Raw genomic sequence first — 25,343 nt, forward strand, 5'->3', positions numbered from 1 at the left:
TAATAAAAGTAGTATTTAGCATGAAGTCTATTTTATTCTTAGAAACAAATTCTTTCAGTGGTTTTCACAAGTTACTATTATTTCCACCGAACAGGTAAGAAAACAGTGCCTGAAAATAATTAAACACATTCCTCGACCAGACTCTACATATACTATGATCAGGTTCAAAATCACTGTGTAAATATAACATGGATGAGAAAAGTTAAAAAAAAAAAAATCTTAGGCAAGCCTCACTATAGCTCTAGCTACAGAAGTCAGGCAGGCCCAGTTGACACTAGAACTATTATTTTTCCTATGGCCTACCCAACTACAGTGATCAAATAGTGGCTGGGCAGCAGATAAGACCCTCACAGTAACACATACGCTACTAATTAACTGAAATGTCAAGATCAGCATTGGTATCCTGGACCACACTGTCACTAAAAATGACAAAAGCAGTATAATAGTTAGGAATGATATACTACCTACGTTGTAAATAATATTCACAACAACCAGGATGAGAAAGAGATGTTGAAGAACAAGTACTGAGGAAAAGGCATTTAATCCCAGGGTATGAATACATATGGAGATATGGATGTGGGCACAGGCATATTTGAACACTCTGGATTTTTCCCTTTACTGGCTTAAAGTAATTAAGACTGATGCAGTTTGCCAAAGTTCATTAACTAAAGGCAGCTGTAGTTACCCAAGTGATAAAACACATCAAAAACTGGCAATCCATTTGCACTCCCCAAGCTACTCACAACTGAAAACAGTCACAATAGATTTTAAAATTAAATCTCTTCATAGGGAGTGACCTTAACTATCAATTTGAACAAACTTTTAAAATGCTTATATTAAAAACATTGAAAATGTTATCAAAACAATGCTCTCTCCAGAAAAAATATGCAACACCTGTTATATTTTAAATTTGTAAAACATTTTGATATTTTAAACTACTTAATATAAAAAATCCACATTTTCAAAAGCCACAAAAATCCACCATAATTTCAAAGGAATGCTTCTAATTAAGAGTTAACCTGAACATATGAAGGGCAACTGAACAACTTACCTTATAGGTTTTTTGAGGGGAAACCTGAAACAAAGGAAAGAAAAAAAAATGGGTTAAATGTAGTTATCTCACTGGTAAGACTGTTATTCAATTTATTCATTCTATTAAACCAGAATAAGAGATTTAAATCTTACACTAACTTTCCCAAAGCAAGATTCAACAAACAGGCAGACAAAAAAGCTAGATTCTATTTTTTTAATATCTTAACTCCTTTGTTAAATCTTAAATTTCAGGTGCTAGGAGCTGTCACTAAAATCTGAATATTAAGTGCTCAGCACTATTCTAAACTGTTAACATGTACTATCTCATTTAATCCTTATATACTTATATATACATATTATTATTATTATTTCCATTTTACAGGTTAAAAAGATTGAGGTAAAGAGAAATATCTTACCGTTAAAATATTCTACCTCGTTTCCCTGGCAGAGAAAGTTTCCTCCCTTCCGTCACCCCCTCCCCAACCCTCACAAGATATCTGGGTGCTGATTACTGCTCTGTTGATCTGCATCTACTACCCTTTGATCATAATCAAATCACAATTCTTGTTTATTTACGTTTGGCATTTATAACAGAAATCTAGAGAAAATACCATCGCAGGATTATCAGTTATTAAGAATATGTTCCAAAAGTAGAAAACAAAGGTTACATCTTTTCTTCTTGCAGTTCTATAAGCTATAAAGAACTACTGCATTTCCTCCCGGTTGTCTTTTTTAAAGAAATATTATTGGGGCTTCCTGATAAGAATTTGATGTTACATAGAAACACTAAGTCTCTAAGTGTTCCCAAATTTCTTCCCATTCTCCTTTTCAGGTCTGTCCTTTCAGAAATCACCTCAACCTATGGCATTTTATGTAAAGATTATTTAGCCTGCGTAATAAAAACAGGCTTTCTTAAGAATAGCCATAAAATTTTTTTTTAAAAAGGTTATTAGTAAACACAGTAAGAAAAACAAAACAAAACAATGACATTCGAATGACTTTTATTTGTCATGGAGATAGTTTAGTTAAAAAAAGAAAAAACCCTCTAACATAAAAGTTTAATTACAATTTTAACTCCCACATAAGCCAAAATTGATCCAAAGAAAAAGACAAAGAATCTAAAAACTTCCGTGATAAGCGCACGTTAACTCACAACAAAGTCAGGGAAAAGGGGTTCTGGGGTAAAGAGCACATTGCTCTACTGAATGTACCAATTACAAACGATTATCAGACTTTTAGAAATAGTTCCTAAGAAGTCCATCCCTACTTGTTGGGGAAGTGGGGAGGTGGGAATGTTTTTTAATTTGGAAACAAATATAAAAGTTGGCAGGAAAGAATTCCCAGCTGAGTTTCTGCAAAGGATAATACCTGCAGTTAGCAACCTCAGCCACTCTTCCTGATAGCCATTACAGAAACTCCTACCCCAAAACAATGGCCGCTTGCGTCAGGGGCTGACTGCAACATCCAGGGAGATTCTGGTAAAGAATCCCGGAAGTTCCCAGACTACTGATTGAAAACCAGCTTCCTGAGCGGTTTTCTCTTACTAGGGAATGGAAGAGGAGGGGAAAGAAGATAAAAATGGAATGAAAAGATGAACAAGGACTACTGTACAGGAAAATTTGCTTACCACAATCTCCTTACTAAATTCTTAAAGCACAGATGAAGAACAAACATTGTTAAATCACAATAATTTTTCTCTGGTCACTAAATTGCAGTTAGCCCGACACCAGGCTGATGAAACGGTTCCGCACAAAATCCTCTATTTTCAAGTCCTTGTCCATTCTGTAACCCAAGCATAAAACTGACAATCTCCTCTAGTTCGATATTTATGTAAAAGAGCTATAGTTGAATGAAGACATTATATTAATGTACTTAATCAAACCGTACCTGGCTTTTGAAAATACCATATTGATGACTTGGGCATTTAGCCAACAATGAACATGTTTGTGCTTATTTACATACACGTGTATGTATTCTTCCAGATGTAAGACAAAGTCCAAGTACTAATATGAAGAACCATAATTTAAAAAGGAAACTGGGGTGCCTGGGTGGCTCAGGTGGTTAAGTTTCTGACTCTTGATTTCAGCTCAGGTCATGACTCAGTTCATGAGTTTGAGCCATACATCAGGCTCTGTGCTGACAGTGCAGAGCCTCCTTAGGATTCTCTCTCTCTCTCTCTCTCTCTCTCTCTCTCTCTCTCCCTCTCCCTCTCCCTCTCCCTCTCCCTCTCTCTCTCCTCCACCCCCACCCCCACTTGGGCATGTGCTCTCTTTCTCAAAACAAATAAATAAACTTAAAAAATGCATAAATAAATAGGAAAGGGTTGTCAAAATTTGAGCCACTGGGATAAGGCAACTAGATGCCCTTACTTTTGATAACCTATATAGCAAGCACACTCATACGCCACAAATCCTAACCAAGGGCCTCAAGCTTATAATTACATTGACTCACTTGACTTCGGGATGCCTTTCTTTCTTTTTTTTTTTTAACGTTTATTTATTTTTGAGAGAGAAAGAGAGAGAGACAGTCAGACAGAGCACAACTGGGGGACAGGCAGAGAGAGAGGGAGACGCAGAATCCAAAGCAGGCTCCAGGCTCCAAGCTGTCAGCACAGAGCCCAAAGTGGGGCTGGAACCAATGGACCATGACAGACCATGAGACCATGACCTGAGCCGAAGTTGGACACTTAACCTACTGAACCACCCAGGTGCCCCAGGATGCCAGTTTTTTTAAGTTTATTCATTTATTTTGAGAGAGAGAGCATGTGCAGGAGGGGCAGAGAGAGAAGGAGAGAGAGATAATCCCAAGCAGGCTCTGCACTGTCAGTGCGAGGAGCCCAATGCAGGGCTCAAACTCACGAACCTGTGAGATAATGACCTGAGCCAAGATCAAGAGAAGGATGGTTAACCGACTGGGTCACCCAAGTGTCCAGGATGCCTTTCTTACAAGTTTTGAGCTCTAATATTAAAGCCCCAGGTAGCAACACACAGAGGCCTCCCCAAAGTTTTTATTTTCACACTCCACCCATGTGTTATTACAGTATAAAGGGAGTTATGATTTGATAATTACATAAACCCTAACCAAATAAATATTTATTCTAGTAAAACTTCTAATTATAGCCAGGTTTAACTATACATATATACATACACATATTTAAGTATATAATATGTATACACACATACATAATTTTCTAACTGGGATATTCCTTTAAGTTTGTTAAACAGAATTTGTTGTAGATGAAAAAAGAATTGGAAAGGGCCGCCAAACTTTGTGTTTTCACCTATTTGCTTATAATGAAGAGCCTATAAGAAGTCATTTTTCCTTTTTTGATTTTTGTGACAAAAGAGCTAGCCTTTGACACTGTTCCTATGAGAAATGTCCCAAAAGAAAAAATAGAGATTATCACACTCAAACCTTAATTCCTACCCTCTCTCTCCTTCAAGGTAGATATTTTTTTCTTGGGGTTAGTAATGATGAAGAATTTGGGACTCTGGATGGTTCTTAATAAGGGATGATTGAAATGAGGAGAATAAAGTTAAGGATATTTTACCTACATTGTTGGATTGTGGTCGAGTTTTCATTAGCAAACAATGTTAGCTACTAAATTTAGAATTCCAAAAAATTCCATTGTAAGATACATCCTGACTTTAGCAGTGTTAAAATTCAGGGTGAAAAGCCTGTGTACCTTGGAATCCATGACATATAGCACTAGTTTATTGGAATTCATGCCAGTGAGGAGAGTTTCTAGACAAAGAACTCTGCAAAATAGGTTACAGCTAAGATAATTCTAAGGCTCAATCCTCATAAAGTGATGGCAAATATCAATGCAAAAAATACAGTGTTCCAATACAGTTATAGGCAATGAAAATCACGTGTGATCTCAAGGCCTCAGGAACAGGGATGTCTCAGAAAACAAAGAACAAGGTTCACATTCTAGTTTGAAAAGGCGCTTGCACTTGGGCAAGTTGCTTAACCTCTTTAACAATCATCTGTAAAATAATGATAATCCTACTACCTACCTTACAAATTTGTTTTGAGGATTAGATTAGAAAATGAGGAACATTAGATGAGAAGCACTGCCTAGCACAGAACAACCACTTAATGATTATTAGCTATTAGTTAAAATGCAAATAAAACCTGAACTTTAGAGACATAACTACAAATTAAGTAGAGGAGAAAAATAAACTTAAAGACTAACAATATTCAAATAGGCTTTCAGTTCAGCAAAATCCACAGAAATGCAAAATCCAAAGCCAATGATGAAACCATAGGTTTAACGTGCCAAGCCATATTATATAAAATTAACGTCAATACTCAAGTTAACAAACTTCCCAGATGCTGCAGGGTAAAAGAAAAGATCAGGTTACAACCAAAACTTTTAATTTTCATGGCAAGTAGGGTCAGTGATTTTTTTTTTTAAGGCTGTGAAATTGTGCTGACCATACCTGTCACTTCTTAGCAAGAGAGTGCATTATTTCCACATCTCCTTTAAAATATCAAAATGATTAAGGCATCCCGTGTCCTGGATATAAATTAGGTTTTTTACTTCTCTGTTTCTACAAAATGATTGAAATAGCCTAAAGTACAACACTTAAATTTGAAATTACTCCAACGTGAATACGAACCAGCTAGCTCTACTATTACATCATTTTTCACAAAATAACAAACAAAACAGCTAAAAGGGCATCTGTACCCATAAGTACCCATAAGTATAGGGATTTAGAACATACTGCTGACTTTAGCTAAACTGTTAATTCAAGCTTTAGATCTCTGGACAGTCAGATTCAAAGAACCAAAAGTGGTAATGACCACTACCACTCCTCCCCCTTCAAAAAACACCAGTCGTAGATCCTGTCACCACCTACAATTTATGACTGGCCTGGCTGAAAGTCACTAAAAGAACCAAAAATTATGGAAAGAACAAAAAAATAAAAGTCTGAAAATGACCTACCATTGTACCTTTTTATTAGGATATAGATCCAAAGCATGAAAAGTTGTTAGCTGAGCTGGCAATAAAACATTAGTTACATCAGAAAGACTCAAACAGAAGCTACAGCTGACAGGATGACTCATGGAGAATTTTTCATGGTGTTATTAGTTTTAAACCTCTGGACCTTGCAATACAAAACCACAAAATGACAAGGACCAAGGAGCTCAGTTCTGGTGTAAAATCCAAAAACAATTGTAATTGTAATGTAATGTAAGATCTCAAGCTAACTTCTTAAATATGGTTTGGTATACTGTCACTGTTACTGAAGAACTTGAAACACATGACGACCCTCAGTAAGTGGCTCTTCTTTCCTGGACGTACTTTGACAAATCAAACGGTAAATTCTAAATTATCTTAATTGCCTCTGTCAGATATTGTAAGCTGGACACTGGTTGTTTCGGAACTGAGAAAAGTAGTTCACAATTAACCTAACAGCTTATTTATTACAGGCTCTCATTTACTCATTGATAATCTGGAATAGTATCACTTTTGCAAATATTTCCTGTAAGGTTTCTCAATAACTTTCCTTTGAAATCATGAGTATCACCATTAACTTATACAGTGTCTTTTTAGACTTCAAATTACTCACTTCAAAAAACAAAGAGAACTGCCAGAAAAAAGTATGAGAACCTCAAACTACTTAGTTATTTGCATCCCATTCAACATCAGTCAAACCATCAAATCCATGATTATATGGATCTGGGCTTATATAAACAATAAACTGGACTCAACAGAATAATCTCATGATTTCTAAAATAATGACGATACATAATTTTCATTTGATAGTGATTAAAATCTCAATCTTGTTTCACGATTCCCTATTTCAGAATTTGTTTGGAGAAGTGGTTCAAGACGGCAGTGCCTGAAGATCCTAAACTCACCTCCTCCTATGGACACAAAATTCAACAGCTAAAATGGAAGAATTTCCTCCGAAAAAGTTCTGTGAAAACTAGATGAACAGTGCCTCTACAACAAAAGATAAAAGGGCCACACTGAGACAGGTAAGGGAGGCAGAGACAGACATGCTCTTGCCAAAATGCCACCCCAGGGGCAGTGACCCACAATTGGGAGGGATCTCAAAAAATATGGAACTTTTTCCAGAAGGGTGAGGGGTTTGTGCCCCACATCAGGCACCCCAACCTGTGGGCCCTGCACCAGAAAGACAAGCCCTCAGAACTTTGTATCAACTAAGATTACATCCAGGAGAACCATAGAAATGTAGGTAATTAAAAAAAAATTAAAACACTCTTAAAGGTCTTGCAGGCAGACTCACTCACCTTGAGACCTAGCACAAAAGCAGCAGTTTGAAAAGTTCCTAGACCACATGTAAAGGAGACCGAATTACTCATCTTAAAGCAACTTCCAGAGAAGAAGGCACCTGATGGTTCTCTCTCCAAGAACAGAGTGTTGGCAGGTGCCATTTTTGTGATCACATTCTATCGTGCTAAGGCTGGCACTGGCGGGCACCGTTTTTATAATCTCCCTCTAGCCTGCTAGTGGAGGTTGGTATCCCCCTCTTCAGTGCCCAACCATGCCACAGCCAGGCAAACATCTCCTTCACCACCTCCAATGCCATAGCCATAGCTCCACCACAACCAGCAGGCATGTACAGAACACACAGGGGGTGCCCTTTGAGAGCCTGGCTCTGGTGACCAAGGGGAACGCACTTCTGGGCCTCCGGGTCATCTCCTACAGAAGGCCACTCCATCAATACTAGGAGATGTAGCCGTTTTGCCTAATATATAGAAACGAACTCAGAAACTCAGGCAAAACAAAGAGACAGGAATGGGTTGCAAACAAAAGCACAAGACAAAAACTTCAGAAAAAGATCTTTATGAAACACAGATATGTAATCTACCTGATAAAGAGTTCAAAGCAATGGTCATAAAGATGGTCACGAAACTTGGGAGAAGAAAAGATGAACACAGTGAGAACATCAACAAAGAGAAAGAAAATAAAAGGAGGTACCAAAAAAAAGTCACAGAGCTGAAGAATGCAAGAACTGAACTAAAAAATACACTGGAGGGGTTCAACAGCACCCTGGATGAAGCAGAAGAACAATCTGTGAGCTAGAACACAAAGCAACAGGACCCACCCAAACAGAGCAGCGAAGAAAAAGAAAAACAGAAGAGAAAATGAAACTTTAGGAAATGAAGATACGTGAAAGGACAGATGGGATAACATCAAGTGTAATAACACCCCCACTATAGGAGTCCCAGAAGGAAAAGGGAGAGGCAAAGGAGCAGAAAACTTATTTGAAGAAATAATGGCTGAAAACTTCCTCAATCTGGGGAAGGAAACAGACATCCAGGTCCAAGAAGCCCAGAGTTCTAAACAAAACAAACCCAAAGAAATCCACACAAAGCAATATTACAATTAAAACAACAGAAGTTAAAGATAAAGAGCCAGGTGCATGGGTGGCTCTGTGATCAAGCATCCATCCGACTCTTGATTTCAGCTCAGGTCATGATCTCACAGTTGGAGATCAAGCCCCACAGCAGGCTCCACACTAGAGGGAGAGAGGCTCTCCCTCTCCCCTTGCCCTTCCCCCCTCTTTTGTTCTTCTCTCTCAAAAACATAAATAAATAAAAATAAAGATAAAGAGAGAACCTTAAAAGCAGCAAGAGAGAAACAATTTGTTATGTACAAAGGAAACCGGTAAGGCTATCAGCAGAATTTTCAGCAGAAAATTTGCAGGCCAGAAGGGAATGACATGACATACTTAAAATACTAAAAGAAAAAAAACTTCCAACCAAGAAAACCCAACCTGGGGGGTGGGGGAGTGGGAGGAGGATACTCTACCTGGCAAGGTTATCATTCAAAACAGAAGAACTAAGAATTTTTCAGATAAACAAAAGCTAAAGGAGTTCATCACCACTAAACTGTCCTTACCCAAAAAAAAAAAAAAAAAAAAAAAAAAAAAAGTTAAAAGAACTTCTTTAAGGTGAAAAGCAATGACACTAATTAATGACAAGAAAACACATGAAAGTAAAAAATCTCACTGGGAAAGGTAATATATACAGTAAAGGTGGTGAATTAATCACTTATAAAGCTAGTATGAGGGTCAAAAGACAAAAGTAATAAAAATATCTATAACTACAATAATGAGTTAAGGGACACCTAAAATAAAAACCTATGAAATATGACATCAAAAACAAAATGTGGGGGGATAAAAAATGTAGTTTTGGAATGTGTTCAAATTTAAGTTGCCATCAACTTAAAACAGGCTATTATATAAATAAAGATGCTATTTGGGAACTTCACAGTAACCACAGAGCAAAAACTTATAGTAAATACACGAAAAAAAAATGAAGAAAAACCTGTACATAAACGAAAGAAGGTTATCAAACCACAGGGGAGAGAGAAAGAAGAGAGGAACAGAGAGGAACTACAAAGACAGCCAGAAAACAATTAACAAAATGGCAATAAGTACATACCTACCAATAATTACTTTATAAATGTAAATGGACTAAATTCTCCAACCAAAACGTACACTATAGTTGAATGGATTAAAAAAAAAGACTCATATATATGGTGCCTAAAAGAGACTAATTTCAGAAGTAACACAGAAACTGAAAGTAAAGGTAGGGAAAAAGATAGTCCATGCAAGTATGAACTGAAAAGAAAGCTGATGTAGCTATGCTTTTACTAGACAAAATAAACTTTAAAACAAAGACTTCAATAAAAAGAAAGGCATAAAGAGGTCAATCCAGCAAGAAGATATAACGTTTTTAAATAAATATGCACCCACCATAGGAGTACCATAGTAAATAAATATTAATGGACCTAGAGGAATAAACTGATAACAATACAATAATAGTAGGCATCAAAAGATGATCATCCACACAGAAAATCAATAAGAAAAAACTGAACTAAAACAACACATTAGACCAGATGTCCTTAACAGATATATATGGAACATTCTATCCAAAAGCAACAGAATACACATTCTTCTCAAGTGCACATGGAATATTTTCCAGGACAGATCACACGTTAAGCCACAAAACAAGTCTCAATAAATTAAAGAAGACTGAAATCCTATCAAGCACCTAGTCTGACCACAATGGTATGTATGAAACTAGAAATCAATTTTAAGAAGAAAACTGGGAAAACCACAAAAATGTGGAAATAAACAGTATGCTACTGAACAATCATGGGGATATCAGAGAAATCTAAGAAATAAAAAAAATGCCTAAACACAACTGAAAATGGGCACCTGGGTGCCTCCGCCGGTTAAGCATCAGATTCCCAGTGTCGTCTCAGGTCATGATCTCGCAGTTCATGGGTTCAAGCCCTGCATTGGGCTCTGTGCTGAAGGCACGGAGCCTGCTTGGGATGCTCTCTCTCTCTCTCTCTCTCTCTCTCTCAAAAATAAATAAATAAATATTAAAAATTAAAATTAAAAAAAAAAAGACAACTGACATGCAGCAAAAGCAGTTAGAAGAGGACAGTTCATAGCAATGCAGACACACTTCAAGAATCAGAATATGTTTGGGGCGCCTGGGTGGCTCAGTCGGTTAAGCGTCCGACTTCAGCTCAGGTCACGATCTCACGGTCTGTGGGTTTGAGCCTCGCGTGAGGCTCTGTGCTGACAGCTCAGAGCCTGGAGCCTGCTTCGGATTCTGTGTCTCCCTCTCTCTCTGCCCCTCCCCTGCTCATGCATGCTCTGTCTCTCTCTGTCTCAAAAATAAATAAAAACATTTAAAAATATAATTTAAAAAAAATGAATCAGAATATGTTTGTGAGCATAATAAAAATAAGAGGAAAAAAAATGTCCTCTTAATCTAGGATAGGCATGTTTCCGAACAAGATTTTACATAAAATACATTAAGATTGAATGTTCAAATTTTGTAAACTGAAGAGAGAACTGTGCAAAATTTGTTAGGACAAACTGCTTTGTGTAGATTTGCCAAAGGTCACAATTGTACTTCTGAAAAAGCAGAAAGTCTTAGCTTTTACCTTTTATATTGAGGTGTCATTGAGACAAACTCCACCATCAATGTGAACTGGAGAATTTTATGAAAATGTAAAATTAAAATATAAAATAATATGTCAAATAACATATTGTCTAGTATATTAAAAAGTTCCACTCAAAATACAAATTCTTCTGTACCACTTTAAAGCACATATATGATATATTTGCAGTTGGCCATTTTTATTAAAGAAAAAGTCTGAAACATCCATAAAAATAGCAGTTTGTAGCAAGGAATACCAATTCAACAAAAAAGCAAATTATAATAGATTTCTCTTAAATTTTCCTAAACATTTCTTAGCAAGTGCCAACACAATGATAATGGGAATCTTTTAGGAGAAGGAAAACCAGTCAGGATTTACACTGACACCCAAATCACAGAGTATTAGTCATGATCTCTGCGTACCTTCAGCTATTGTACTTGGTATGCACTCACTCCTTGACTACAAAGAAAGCTAATTCATATCATATCTATACCACAAAGCTGAATAAACAAGGATTTACCCCCCAAAAGTCACAGCACAAGGAAACACAGGGAATGAGAAAAGTATAAACTTGGCACCCATATACTCTAAAAATGTGCACAATTTCTTTGAACCAAACCGACACAGACCTATTTCTTACAAAGAAATAAAAACCTCATATACTTTGCAGGAAGAACTCTAAGAGAATAAGGATTAAGGACGTTCCATGCTTTCTACTTATAATTGTTACAATTATTTAAGAAATGCATTATGAGTAAGCATTTTGATGACATATCATTACATTTATATGTCACACTCCTTAGTTGGTGAAATATTTCCATAAATAAATAAAACTTACAGGATATATGAATATAAAATATCAGTAAAGATAAGACTAAAAAAACTGATCATAGCCAATATCATTACAATTAAATCTTCTATATAACACACATCCCGCCTTCATAAAAATGTCTCATTTTCTTCTAAGGAAATTTTTTTTTCATTAAAAACACTTTTACCAGCTATGTATACAATGAATGTTATAATGCAATTTTTCGTTTTTAACTAGAGACTTCTCTTCATAAATGCTTTCGTTCTGGCATCAAATATTACCAATTCTTCAATTCCCCTTAGCCATCCACTTAGTCTATATCAAGAAACCACATTTTCTATGACAAATCTGAATACCCCAAACTTTCAAACCAGCACAAAGGAAAAAAGACCTCTGATTCTGAGAGGGAAAGGTGAGAAAATTAGTTATATGCAGGCTATCTCACATCTTCTTCTACAAGAGTTTTTCTTGGCCCAAAACTATGGAGTTAGAGTAGAGGGTATACAGTCTTATCAGTAACATGGCTCACCACAACACTGAATTTGGAAAGTTGGAGGGAATGTGTGTTTTAAATATTTTGACATGGTTCTTTACATCACTCCAGATCTGGGAATCATTTTTAATTCACTGACATTTAGTTCTATTTTCTTCTTTAGATACTAAAAATGTGACTTATCCCAACACACTTTCAACAGGTAAGACTACTGACATTAATTTCTAAATAGATCTATGTTACCAATAGTATTTTTCTAACATTTTCAAGAGAACTCCTCTCTCTCAAGGGACTGAAGAATTAGACTGTTATCTTTCCAAAAGTGTAGTTTCCTAGAAAGCAATAGTTTTCTACTTTTCAACATGAAGAAATATCCTCTTTATTCCCCCAAAAATATATGCACTAAAGTTTTAAAAATTAAAAAGACAAAATAGAAAATAAAAATCACCCAAGAGTTCAATACCCAGTATTTTTATGAATACTTCCCCCAACTTTACTAAAAATACAGACTTTTCTATTTGTATATAGTATAGCTACAGTGTAAAAGTTTCTTTTTGTAACAATTACAGCATATAGGCCATACCGTTTGGTAGACTTTTTAACTAATGAAACATTGACATAATTTTACATCATTAAATATTTCACTACAGCACTCATTTTAAATTGTGCTGCACACAACCTTAAGGGTTCAAAAGACGTCCCTCAGAGAGCACAAGTGGGTAGATGGGAGGGAGTTTTAGGTTCCCTGCACATCAGAGCTGCTTAGCTTTTATTTATTTTATATTCTGAGCTTCCAAGTAAGATAAAGATTTGAGAAAGAGATCTCTAAACAAATAATTCCTGATAGCTACAGAGTGCTTTGAGATAGGCTATTCAATTTAACCAATTATCTTTTGTAAATATTTGGACTAGGCCCATTTTTTTTCAGTATAACAGGCATTGTTGTAACAAATAACCTTGTAACTCAAATTAGGCACTCCCTCTTGATTTCTTCCTTAGGATGAATTTATCTATAGTAAAGAATCCACATGGGAGTTTGGACTTGAAGAGGAGTTTGTGTGTGTGCCAGGTAAAGAGAAAAGAGAGGACACACTATTCCTTTAGATCAATCCCGTGGACTCATTCCTAACCCTTATGGAAAGACACAGCAGCAAGAAGCTAATAAAGGAGACATTTTGGGAACAGACCTTGTAAGACAAAGGGCCAGAGTAACATTACGTTGGTGTTCAAGTTGACAAAATTTTTCTCACTAAATAGACGAAAGAGATTCTTTCTGTTAAAAGTGAAAACAACACAGAGGAACCATATAAAAGCCACAAATTGAATAAATACCAAAAAGCTGTATTTATATTTTCTAATTATAATACCAGAGTTACATTTGAAAAACAAGTAAACATAGATAGGAAGATGCATTACTTACTCAGTGTGGGAACTGCACATAAGTGCATACAGAGATTATCAGTTCCCCTGCATTAAACGTGAAAGCAACCCCTAAACTGGGCACTACCACACTTGTTATAGGTTGAATTGTATCTCCCCACAAAGGTACATTGAAGGCGCACCTGGGTGGCTCAGTAGATTAAGTGTCCGACTTTGGCTCAGATCATCATCTCACAGTTCATGGGTTTGAGCCCTGTATCGGGCTCTGTGCTGACAGCTGAGCCTGGAGCCTGCTTTGGATTGTGTGTCTGTCTCCCTGTGTCTCTCTGCCCCTCCCCTGCTCACCTCTTGTCTCTCTCAAAAATGAATAAACTTTAAAAAATTATTAAAAAACCAAAACACTGAAGTCCTAATCCCTAGTACCTGTGAATATATGACCTCATTTAGAAACAGGATCACTGCACATGCTTTGGGTGTCATATCTAAGAAGTCTTTGCCTAACTCAAAGTCACAGAGATTTTCTCCTATATTTTCTTGTAGAAGTTTGAGAACTTTCCAGCTTACTTTCAGGTCTTTTGACATATTTTGCAATAATCTTGGTATAAGGTGTGAGGTATGGATAAAAATTTATTTTTTTTATATATGAATATCCCACTGTTCCAGCATCAATTGTTGAAAAGACCATCCTTTCTCCACTAAATTGCCTTTGCACTTTTGTTAAAAATCAGTTGTCCGTATAGATGTAGGTCTATTTCTGGGATACCACAGAAGCGAAGTTCCCTTCTTATCACACATCAGGGGGTGTACAACTGGACTTGTCCCTTGTAATCATGTAAGCATGCTAACCATGATCATTTGGTCAAGGTAGGGTTTACCAGACTTCTCCCTGCAAAGTTACATTTTTTTCAATTTTCATACTCTATTCTTTAAAAGCAGGTCACTCAATCCAACCAATACTAGGGGTTAGGAAGATTAAGCTCCATTTCCTGGATAAAGGAGAATGTACACGTGCTATTTGGAATTCTTCCGTAAGGAGTATTTCTGTCTTCTTATTTATGCAATCATTTATGTCAATACTGAACTCATATGTATTATTTTATACTTGGAATTCTAATCCAATACATTACTTATTTTCCTGCTCAAACAGTTTCAGCTTAAGCCATTCACAGGTATTTCAGGTCGGCACCTGTTTCCTTTTGATATGTCCCCAGCTTTTTTTTTTTTTTAACGTTTATTTGTTTTTGAAAGAGAGAGACAGAGCGAGTGGGGGAGGAGCAGAGTGAGAGAGAGGAAGACAGAATCCCAAGCAGGCTCCAAGCTGTCAGCACAGCACCCAACGTGGGGCTCGAAGTCACGAACCGTGAGATCATGACCTGAGCTGAACAGACTCAACTGACTGAGTCATCTAAGCTCAGCCTTTTGTTTTTTGGAGCATTTCCTTGCTTCTGGCACTATAAGCTGCTCCAGACTCCTCTTTTATTTTCCCTAATCCAGCCCTGGAATCAACCATTTCTCCAATGAGCTATTTACTGGGGATTGGTAGTTAGAAACCAAGATCTGGGTTCTGGGTGTGCTTCCTGGTATTTCTATGCCTCCTCAGCAGACAGAACTAGAAAATCAAAAATTGCCTCAGTCTCTATCCATATTTATGTATATATTAAGCTAAACATGAGTTCACACTGATGTCTATAATTCTAATCCAGTACAAGGTTCATTGATCTTCCCTCCTTGCTTAACTCCCCTATGTGACAATGAGAAAATTAGCTTCCATCTACTCTGTACTCACAGGATAAACTCCACTTGGTTATAATATATTGTTCATTTTATATGTTTATATATGTGTGTGTAAATGTGTATACATATGTGTGTATATACATACAACTGTGTGTATATCTGCACATACACACATGTATTTTACATGTTCATATATGTGTATGCATATATAATACATAGTTATACCTTACATATGTTTGTATATTGGTAGACTTTTTAAAATCCCAAACCATATTTCATCTAAGTTGTTAAACTTATTGACATAAAAGTATTCATAATATTCCCTTATTATCCTTTTTTTCTCCTTTTTTTTTAGAGAGCGAGTGAGCATGCGAGAGGGGGACAGAGTCATAAGGAGGCTCCACGCTCATCACAGAGCCTGTTGAGGGGCTTGATTTCATGACTCTGGGATCATGACCTGAGCCAAAATCAAGAGTCAGACGCTCAACTGACTGAGCCACCCAGGTACCCCCTCTCCTTATTATCCTTTTAATATCTGTATAATCTGTAGTGATGTCACCTCTTTTATTCCTGAGAATGGTAACGTTTGTCTTCCCTCTTTTATTCCTCATCAGCCTGGCTAGAGGTTTAACAATTTTATTGATATTCTCAAAAGAAACAGCTTTGCTTTCATTGATTTTCTCTACTGTTTTTCTGTTTCTACTTCATTGACTCCTACCCTGATCTTTATTATTTCTTTCCTTCTTACTTTGGTTTGTTGTTTCTTTTTGTTTGTTTTTAATTTACATCCAAATTAGTTAAAATATAGTGTAATAATGATTTCAGGAATAGAATTTAGTGATTCATCACTTATATACAACACCCAGTGCTCATCTCAACAAGTGTCCTCCTCAATGTGCTTCTGCTTACTTTGTTTTTAATTTTCTCTTCTTATTTTAGTTTCTTACAAAAGAAGTCGACTTTAGACTTTTCTTCTTTTCTAATAGGTGTTTAATGCTTTTTAAAGTAATGGTTTAGTGGCATCCTGCAAATTCTGATAAATTGTGGGGTTTTTTTTCATTTAGCAAAAAATAATTTCCTACTTCCCCCCCTTTTTGTACGCTTATTTATTTGAGAGAGAGCAAGCAAACAGAGGAGGAACAGAGAGAGAGGGAAAGAGTATCCCAAGAAGGCTCCATGCTGTCAGCGCAGAGCCCAATGCAGGGCTCAATCTCACAAATCATGAGATTGTGACCTGAACCAAAATCAAGAGTTGGATGCTTAACGGACTGAGCCACCCAGTTGCCCCCATTTCCCTTCTGATTTCTTCTTTCACCCATAGGTAATTTAAAAGTGTGTTGTTTACTTTCCAAATATTTGGGGATTTTCCAGAGATCTTTCTTTTATTGATTTCTAATTTAATTCCACTGTGGTCACAGAACATACTTTACAGGACTTGAATCCTTTTTTTTTTTTTTTTTAATTTATTTTTGGGACAGAGAGAGACAGAGCATGAACGGGGGAGGGGCAGAGAGAGAGGGAGACACAGAATCGGAAACAGGCTCCAGGCTCCGAGCCATCAGCCCAGAGCCTGACGCGGGGCTCGAACTCACGGACCGCGAGATCGTGACCTGGCTGAAGTCGGATGCTTAACCGACTGCGCCACCCAGGCGCCCCTTGAATCCTTTTAATTTACGGAAACTTACTTTGTGGCCCATAATATGATCTATCTTAGCAAATGTTCCGTGTGTACTTGCCCAAAAGGGAAAAAAAAAAAAAAAAAAGGTGTACTATGTCATTGGCTAGAATGTTCTATAAAATGCAATTCGATCAAATTGGTCAATGGTGTTAAGGAATCTATACCCTTGCTGATTTTCTGTATACTTCTTTCAATTATTGAGGGATACTGAAATCACTGATAACAATTGTGGATTTGTCTATTTGTCCTTTAAGTTATATCAGTTTTTCTTTCATGAACTTTCAAGCTCTGTTATTAGGTGCATAAAAGTTTAGAACTGTTATCTCTTCTTTTTTACTTGATGCTTTTATTATTATGTAATGACTTTTTTTATCCCTAATATTTTTGCTCTGAAATTTACTTTATCTGATTTTTTAAAAATTTTTTAATGTTTTTATTTATTTTTGAGACAGAGAGAGACAGAGTATGCAGGGGAGGGGCAGAGAGAGAGGGAGACACAGAATCCAAAGTAGGCTCCAGGCTCTGAGCTGTCAGCACAGAGCCCTACGCGGGGCTCGGACCCGTGGACCGTGAGATCATGACCTGAGCCGAAATCGGATGCTTAACTGACTGAGCCACCCAGGCGCCCCCAACTTTATCTGATATTAATATATCACTATAGTTTTCCTTTGATTAATATTAGCATGGCATATCTGCTTCCATCCTTTTAAACTGTTATGTGTCTTGGGGCACCTCTGTGGCTCAGTCGGTTGAGCATTTGACTCTTGATTTCAGCTTGGGTCGTGATCCCAAAGTCGTGGGATGAAACCTCCTGTTGGGCTCCACACTGAGCGTGGAGCCTGCTTAAGATTCATTTTTCTCTCTCTCTCTCTCTCCCTCCCTCTCTCTGTCTCTCTCGGCCTCTGGGTGGCTCAGTCAATTAAGCATCTGACTTCGGCTCAGGTCCTGATCTCCTAGTTCGTGAGTTCGAGCCCTGTGTCTGGCTCTGTGCTGACAGCTCAGAGCCTGGAGGTTGCTTCCAATTCTGTCTTCCCGTCTCTCTCTCTCTGCCCCTCCCCTGCCCCTCCCCTGTTCATACTCTGTCTCTCTCAGGAAATGAATAAACATGAAAAAAAATTTAAAAAAAGATTCTCTGTCTCTGCTTTCTCTTCCACTCGCGTGCTGTCTGTCTCCTCTCTCTCTCTCAAAATAAAAAAAAATAAAAATAAACTATATGTAAGAGGGGAAAGTGGGTGATGGGCATTGAGGAGGGCACCTGTTGGGAAGAGCACTGGGTGTTGTATGGAAACCAATCTGACAATAAACTATACTTAATATAAAAAATAAACTATATGTGTCTTTATGTTTATTAAGGTGTGTTTCTTGTATGCTGTATATAGGTGGGCTTTGCAGTTTTATCCAATCTGATCACCTCTGCCTTTAATTGGGGTGTTTAAACAATTTGCCTTTAATGTGATTATTGATATGTCTAGATTTAAGCCTATCCATCTTGCCATTTGCTTGTTTGTCTCATATGTTCTTTGTTTCCCCTTTTCATTTTTTTTTTTTTGCTTTCTTTTGGATTAAATTACCTTCTTCAATTGATTTTTGAAATAATGTTAATAATCTGTTAACTTGTCACTCTCGCTAGATCTTAAATTATCTGAAGGTGAGGGCAGTATTTTATCTGATTTTGTATTCTAATTAACTAGTTCGTCACTGAGCTTATACTTGACAATTCAATGTATGTTTAATAAATGAATTCATTCATTCAAAACATGTTTATTTCGAATTATAGAGGATATAAGGGCTTCCCAATCCACACCACAGCCCTCCTTCTAACCCCAATTCTATTCAGTTATCTACCACTTTCCCCAGAATGACTCAAGGAAAGATGACCCCATTTGCAGCAACAGAGATGGGTCTTTTTGCACTGAATGGCAAATGCATTGCTGGGTAACTGGTTCAGAAAGAGACGATGAGAATAGAAACAAAGTTTACTAAAAACATCTGTGGAAGTATTTTCTTACTCTTAAGAAAGAAGATGAGGGCGCCTGGGTGGCGCAGTCGGTTGAGCGTCCGACTTCAGCCAGGTCACGATCTCACGGTCCGTGAGTTCGAGCCCCGCGTCAGGCTCTGGGCTGATGGCTCGGAGCCTGGAGCCTGTTTCCGATTCTGTGTCTCCCTCTCTCTCTGCCCCTCCCCCGTTCATGCTATGTCTCTCTCTGTCCCAAAAATAAATTAAAAAAAAAAAAAAAAAAAAAAAAAAAAAAAAAAAAAAAAAAAAAAAGAAAGAAGATGAAACTTCTTTTCCTCTCTCCCACTGGACAGGAATGAGGAAGAAAGCAGCCCTGACTGCTACTTACTTAGCATCCATCCTTAAGAACTAGTTTAAGATGATGCTGACACTAATGGCAACAGTGGACAATTAGAAAGAACCTGGGCTCTTGACACAGGTAAGCCATGAGATCAAAAATCCCTGAGCCCTGGGGCGCCTGGGTGGCTCAGTCGGTTGAGTGGCCGACTTCGGCTCAGGCCATGATCTCGCGGTTCCTGAGTTCGAGCCCCGCGTCGGGCTCTGTGCTGACAGCTCAGAACCTGGAGCCTGTTTCGGATTCTGTGTCTCCCTCTCTCTGCCCCTTCTCCGCTCATGCTCTGTCTCTCAAAGATGAATAAACGTTAAAAATAAATAAATAAATAAAAATTTTTAAAAATCCCTGAGCCCTACCTCTAGACTTCTTTTTATGTGAGCCAGTAAATGTTCTTACTTCTTAGATTTCCTGTTAACGGGCCACCAAACACACACTAAGTTACACAAACAGCAATCTGTGCCATGCACTGTTCTAGTCACGGGAGATTTACATCTATGAACAGATAGAGCCTCTGCTCTCAAGAAGCTTACATTCTACAGGAAGACAGACTAGACAAGCAAATAATTGTACCAAATTGTTTCAGACAGTGGTGAGTGCTATGAGAAAAATAAAAGACACGTGACTATGACTAAATGGGTTAATTCTGTTTATTCACAGAAGACTTCCAGGGCATTTGACCTGACACCTAATGAGGTGAAAGAGCCAGCGATGAGGAGATACGGGGCCAGAGAATTATAGGCACAGGAACAGTCGCACAAGGTTCACAAGGGAGAAGCAGCTGAGTGTATTTGAGAAATACAAAGTCCAGCATGGCTTGAGCATAGAAAATGACCGAGAGTAGTAATGAGATGAGATTAACAGATACAGGGGACCGGATAATGTAAGAATGTGAGCCATGTCAACAAATCTAGATGTTATTCAAAGTACAATGGAAAATTAGAGGGTTTTAAGTCATGATCTGATTCGTGTTTTAAAGGAGCACTCTGAAGAATGAATAAACCTTCATATGCCATAGACATGAACACCAAGAAAGTCTAATTCAGTCTTTGTTTACAGTAACAGTGTATTTTGCCCCAAACATCAAATACTTATGAAGCACCTAACATGTGAAGAACACCAAAGTTTATAATGTGACATGTTCTGTCATGTATGAATTCCACATTATCTTAAAGTTAGCTTTATTAAAAAAAAAAAAAAAAAGAATAAAATGAGCACAGGAGACGTGGGCTGTTAAATTTTTGTCTATATAATGTCTGAAACTCATAGACGTAACTTTTTCTAATTTTAAGTGTAACATGACTGAGAGGCATCTGGTAAACTTAGAACTATAGTTCAGCCATTTAGTGTCTGCCCAGGCAAGTGTTTCAGTCCTGTTCTAACACAAGTATTTGGATTTTTCCAAGAGCTGATGTCAGGGCTTTTCAGAGAGACAGAACAGCATTTACAGGCCAGAGAAGGAAAAAGGGTTTCCCCAGCAGCTATGCTCAATGTGGCCTTTGTACTGTTCCACTGCTAACGGCAGGAAGACCCCGCTAGATAAAGCTATTTAGTTCCTGAAAAAAAATTCTACCCGGGGAGGGTGAAGGAGGATGAATGGCCAGACTCCCCATTAAGGGAACCCAGATCGGTTTTCTATCAGTGCTCCAACCCAAATTTAAATGAGCTCATCATCAGAACAAATGTTTCTGAATTCTTAGGAGGAAAAAAACATTCTACTGAACTTGTATTTAAAGAGGAGATGAACCGGCTGGAAATTGTAAGTCAGAGAGGTGAAGAATAACACAGTAAGCTGTTGCGTATTTCCTGGGGTTGGAGTCCCTGCAAAATACTCATTTGGAGAGAAGGATTAGTTGAGGAACACTCCATACCTTCAAGTCCACACCTGGGAGTTAAAAATAATGCTAGACAAATTGTCCCAACTACGTGTCCTCCATTATTCAGAAGAATAACGATTAACAATTACAAGTATGATAATAATAGCTAAAACTTACCTGACTAGTTTCACTGGAGTTAACATATTTATATTACATATAATATATATGTATATTATATCTTATATATATTAATTCTAACAATAATTCTAAGAGATAAATACTATTTTTAGCCTCCTTTTTTAACAAAAAAATGTGAGGTTCAAAGAGGTTAAAGTAACTTATACCAGTTACATAATCAGTAGATGGAGCACCCTTGATTCAAACCCTCATGGTCTAGAGTCCCTGCTCTCAACCTCTAGACCACTGCCTTCCCACAAAACACTATCTTCCCTTTGTATAGTTTTTTATAGTTGACCAAAAGTTTTCACGTTTTCTCATTTCAGTGAGAATCAGAAAATTAGATGTGATATAACTACAAAATATTTAGCTAGAAAGGTGTTCACACTCTTTATATAGTTTCAGGCAAAGATAAGCCAATATAAACTGGTTACAAGAGAACTCCCAATCCTACGGAATCTGCGTGTCCAAATCCCAAAGCTCAGTGGAGAATTCAGTTAACATCTACTTGCCATGTAGGCAACTTGCCAGCTACGCATCATAAAGGAAACCTGTTTCCACCTGAATGTGTTTCTTCATGGCGACCGTCTCACAAACCACCGGTTCCTTCAATAAATATGCATGAAATTCCAAGTAAAGATGAAAGATAATAAAAACAATTTTACTCCACCAGCCTTCCTCGACACTAAAAGCAAAGAGAGAAGGGGAAAAAAATCCATCTTCTATGAAAGAAGGACATGATTATAACCTTAAACCGCTAACTACAAAACATACTTGCCAAATCTATTAAATTCTGGATCTCTACCAAAACAGTCTTGGTACACCTGAACGGGAAACTGCTTTCCCTAAACATAAAGATCACAGATCTGAAATGAAGATCTAACTGTCCTTCTTTTAGGAAGTCAATATCCAGTTTGGGGAAAAAACAAAGGAGAAGGGGACTCCGTAGAGACTCAGAACAACAGGAGGAAGTAAAATTAAAAAACAAAAACATGCTGACACATTCCTAGGTTTATGATACTGCTGGAGGTAAAGTGGAGATAATGAGGGAAAGACAGAGCACCTGCCATCAGAACACAACATAGAAAATCCTGTAACCAAGAACTTTGCTGTGAGCCACATAGGTCTTTTGAACACAGACAGAAAAGAACAGTAAGTAACAGAAAAAAGGAATAGTTAACAATAACAGCTAACATTTATTGTGCATATAGCATGTACCAGTAACTGTTGTAACTGTATTACATATATTAACTAATCCTCAGTAAATACTATTATTATCCCTGTTTGACAGATGAAGAAACTAAGGCACAGAAAGATTAAGGAATTTGCCCAAAGTCAAATAGTAAGCAGAGAAGCTGAGACATGAACCCAGACCTTACAATTCTTGTTCTTAATCACTATGTAATCTTTTTACAGGTAAAAAGAATATTCAAAAATATACTAGAAAAAAATCCCCCCAAATACAAAATAATTGAAATCTGAACAATACACCATACTCTAAAAACAGACACAAAATAATCAACACTAACACACACACTGCTAAAGTTATGAAAATATAAGATTTTTAAATAAAGAGTTATATGACAACAGCATTTTTCACAGAACTAGAACAAAGAATCCTAAAATTTGTGTGGAACCACAGAAGACCCCAAACAGCCAAAGCAATCCTGAAAAAGGAAAGCAAAGCTGGAGGCATAATTCCAGACTTCAAGTTATATTACAAAGCTGCAGTCATCAAAACAGTATGGTACTGGCACAAAAACAGACACATAGATCAATGGAACAGAACAGAAAACCCAGAAATAAACACACAACTAAATGGTCAATTAATCTTTGACAAAGCAGAAGAGAACACCCAATGGGAAAAGGACACTTCAATACATGGTGTGGGGGAAACCGGACAGCAGTATGCAAAAGAAAAACTGGACCACTTTCGTATACCATACACAAAAATAAATTCAAAATGAAGTTAAGACCTAAATATGAGACCTGAAATCATAAAAATCCTAGAAGAGAACACAGGCAGTAATTTCTCTGACATTGCCCATAGTAAAATGTTCTAGATAGGTCTCCTGAGGCAAGGGAAACAAAAGCAAAAATAAACTATTGGGACAGTATGACAATAAAAAAGCTTCTGCACAGCAAAGGAAACAACGAACAAAACTAAAACACAACCTATGGAACAGGAGGAGATGTTTGCAATGACTTATCTGAAAAAGGGTTAGCATCCAAAATATATAAAGAACTTATAAAACCCAAAAAACAAACAGCCCAATTACAAAGTGGGCAGAAGACATGAACAGACATTTCTCCAAAGAAGACATCCAGATGGCCAACAGATACATGAAAAGATGCTCCATATCACTCATCATCAGGGAAATGCAAATCAAAACGACAATGAGGTATCACCTCACACCTGTCAGGATGGCTAAAATCAACAACACGAGAAACAACAGGTGTTGGCAAGGATGTGGAGAAAAGGGAACTCTCTTGCATCATTGGTGGGTTGCAAACTTGTGCCACCACTATGGAAACCAGTATGGAGGGTCCTCAAAAAGTGAAAAACAGAACTACCCTATGATCCAGCAATTGCACTACTATTTACCCAAAGAATACGAGAACACTAATTCAAAGGAGTACATGCATTATCTACAACAGCCAAGATACGGAAGTAGCCCAAGTGTCCATCAACTGATGAACGGATAAAGAAGACGTGGTATATATATACAGCGGAATATTATTCAGTCATAAAAAGAATGAAGTCTTGCCATTTGCAGTGACATGGATGGAGCTAAAGAGTATCAGCTGTCAGTATCAGTATCAAAATAAGTCAGTCAGAGAAAGACAAATACCACATGATTTTACTCATATGTGGAATTTAAGAAAACAAACAAGCAAAGGGGAAAGAGAGAGAGAGAGAGAGAACCCAAGAAAGACTCTTAATTACAGTGGTACAAACTGATGGTTACCAGAGGGAAGAGGGTAGGGGGATGGGTGAAATAGGTGATGGGGATTAAGGAGTGCACTTGTCATGATGGGCACAGGGTGATGTACAGAACTGTATTACTATACAATTACTATATTGTACACCCGGAACTAATATAACACTGCATATTAACTAACTGGAATTAAAAAAAAAATTTTTTTTAACGTTTATTTATTTTTGAGACAGAGAGAGACAGAGCATGAACGGGGGAGGGTCAGAGAGAGAGGGAGACACAGAATCCGAAACAGGCTCCAGGCTCTGAGCTGTCAGCCCAGAGCCCGACGCGGGGCTCGAACCCACGAACCGCGAGATCATGACCTGAGCTGAAGTCGGATGCTCAGCCGACTGAGCCACCCAGGCGCCCCTGGAATTTTTTTAAAAATTATTTTTTTAAAGTTATAGGAGTACCTAGACAAAAAAATCTAAGTCTTATGCAAGTAGGAAAGATTAAGTTAGCTTAAGATTTCTCCACAGTAAGATTCCATATGCCATAATATAGGACTCCAGTGTAAGAGATAATGACACAATGTCTAAAATTTCTTTAAAAAGTTTCTATGTATACTGGAAATTAAAATATAAGGAATCTTTAGAGAAATTAAGGACATAAAGCACCTATGAGCCCTTCTTGGAGAGGGGGAAAAAAAACCTACTTGAGACAAAATCCATCCAATAAAAATATCTTCAAAATAAAGAACTCAGGAGCCATAGTAAAAGGATTGAGGGTGAGCACTGGACCAATTAACATACAGAAACTAATAAATACCTGTAACCAAAGCCATTCCTACTGCCATTCAATAAAACATTAGTATCTCCTCAATGGAGAATTTGTCTTAATTTTGTATCCCCACTATATCTTACACTTACACTTCTGCACACAGTATCAATAAATAAATGCTTTTTAAAATGATCATCTGATACATTAACCACCCACTCATGCCCCC

The 25,343-nt window shown here is 37.3% G+C and overlaps 1 protein-coding gene across 6 annotated transcripts in view; it reads right to left on the minus strand.

The window, feature by feature from the left end:
* Nucleotides 1–25,343, minus strand: part of ARHGEF12 (Rho guanine nucleotide exchange factor 12) — a 150,525-nt gene that overhangs the window by 76,891 nt on the left and 48,291 nt on the right. For 5 of the 6 annotated variants that reach the window (XM_049611639.1, XM_049611638.1, XM_049611637.1 and 2 more), the window contains exon 2: nucleotides 1,052–1,075. In XM_049611639.1, coding sequence (XP_049467596.1) covers nucleotides 1,052–1,075 — 24 coding nt within the window. Of the gene's footprint in view, nucleotides 1–1,051; nucleotides 1,076–2,454; nucleotides 2,666–25,343 lie in introns of those variants that run through there. The other variant, XM_049611640.1, reaches the window with a different exon arrangement.

Source organism: Panthera uncia, chromosome D1 (genome assembly GCF_023721935.1).
Source record: "Panthera uncia isolate 11264 chromosome D1, Puncia_PCG_1.0, whole genome shotgun sequence".
Classification (NCBI taxonomy): Eukaryota; Metazoa; Chordata; class Mammalia; order Carnivora; family Felidae; genus Panthera; species Panthera uncia.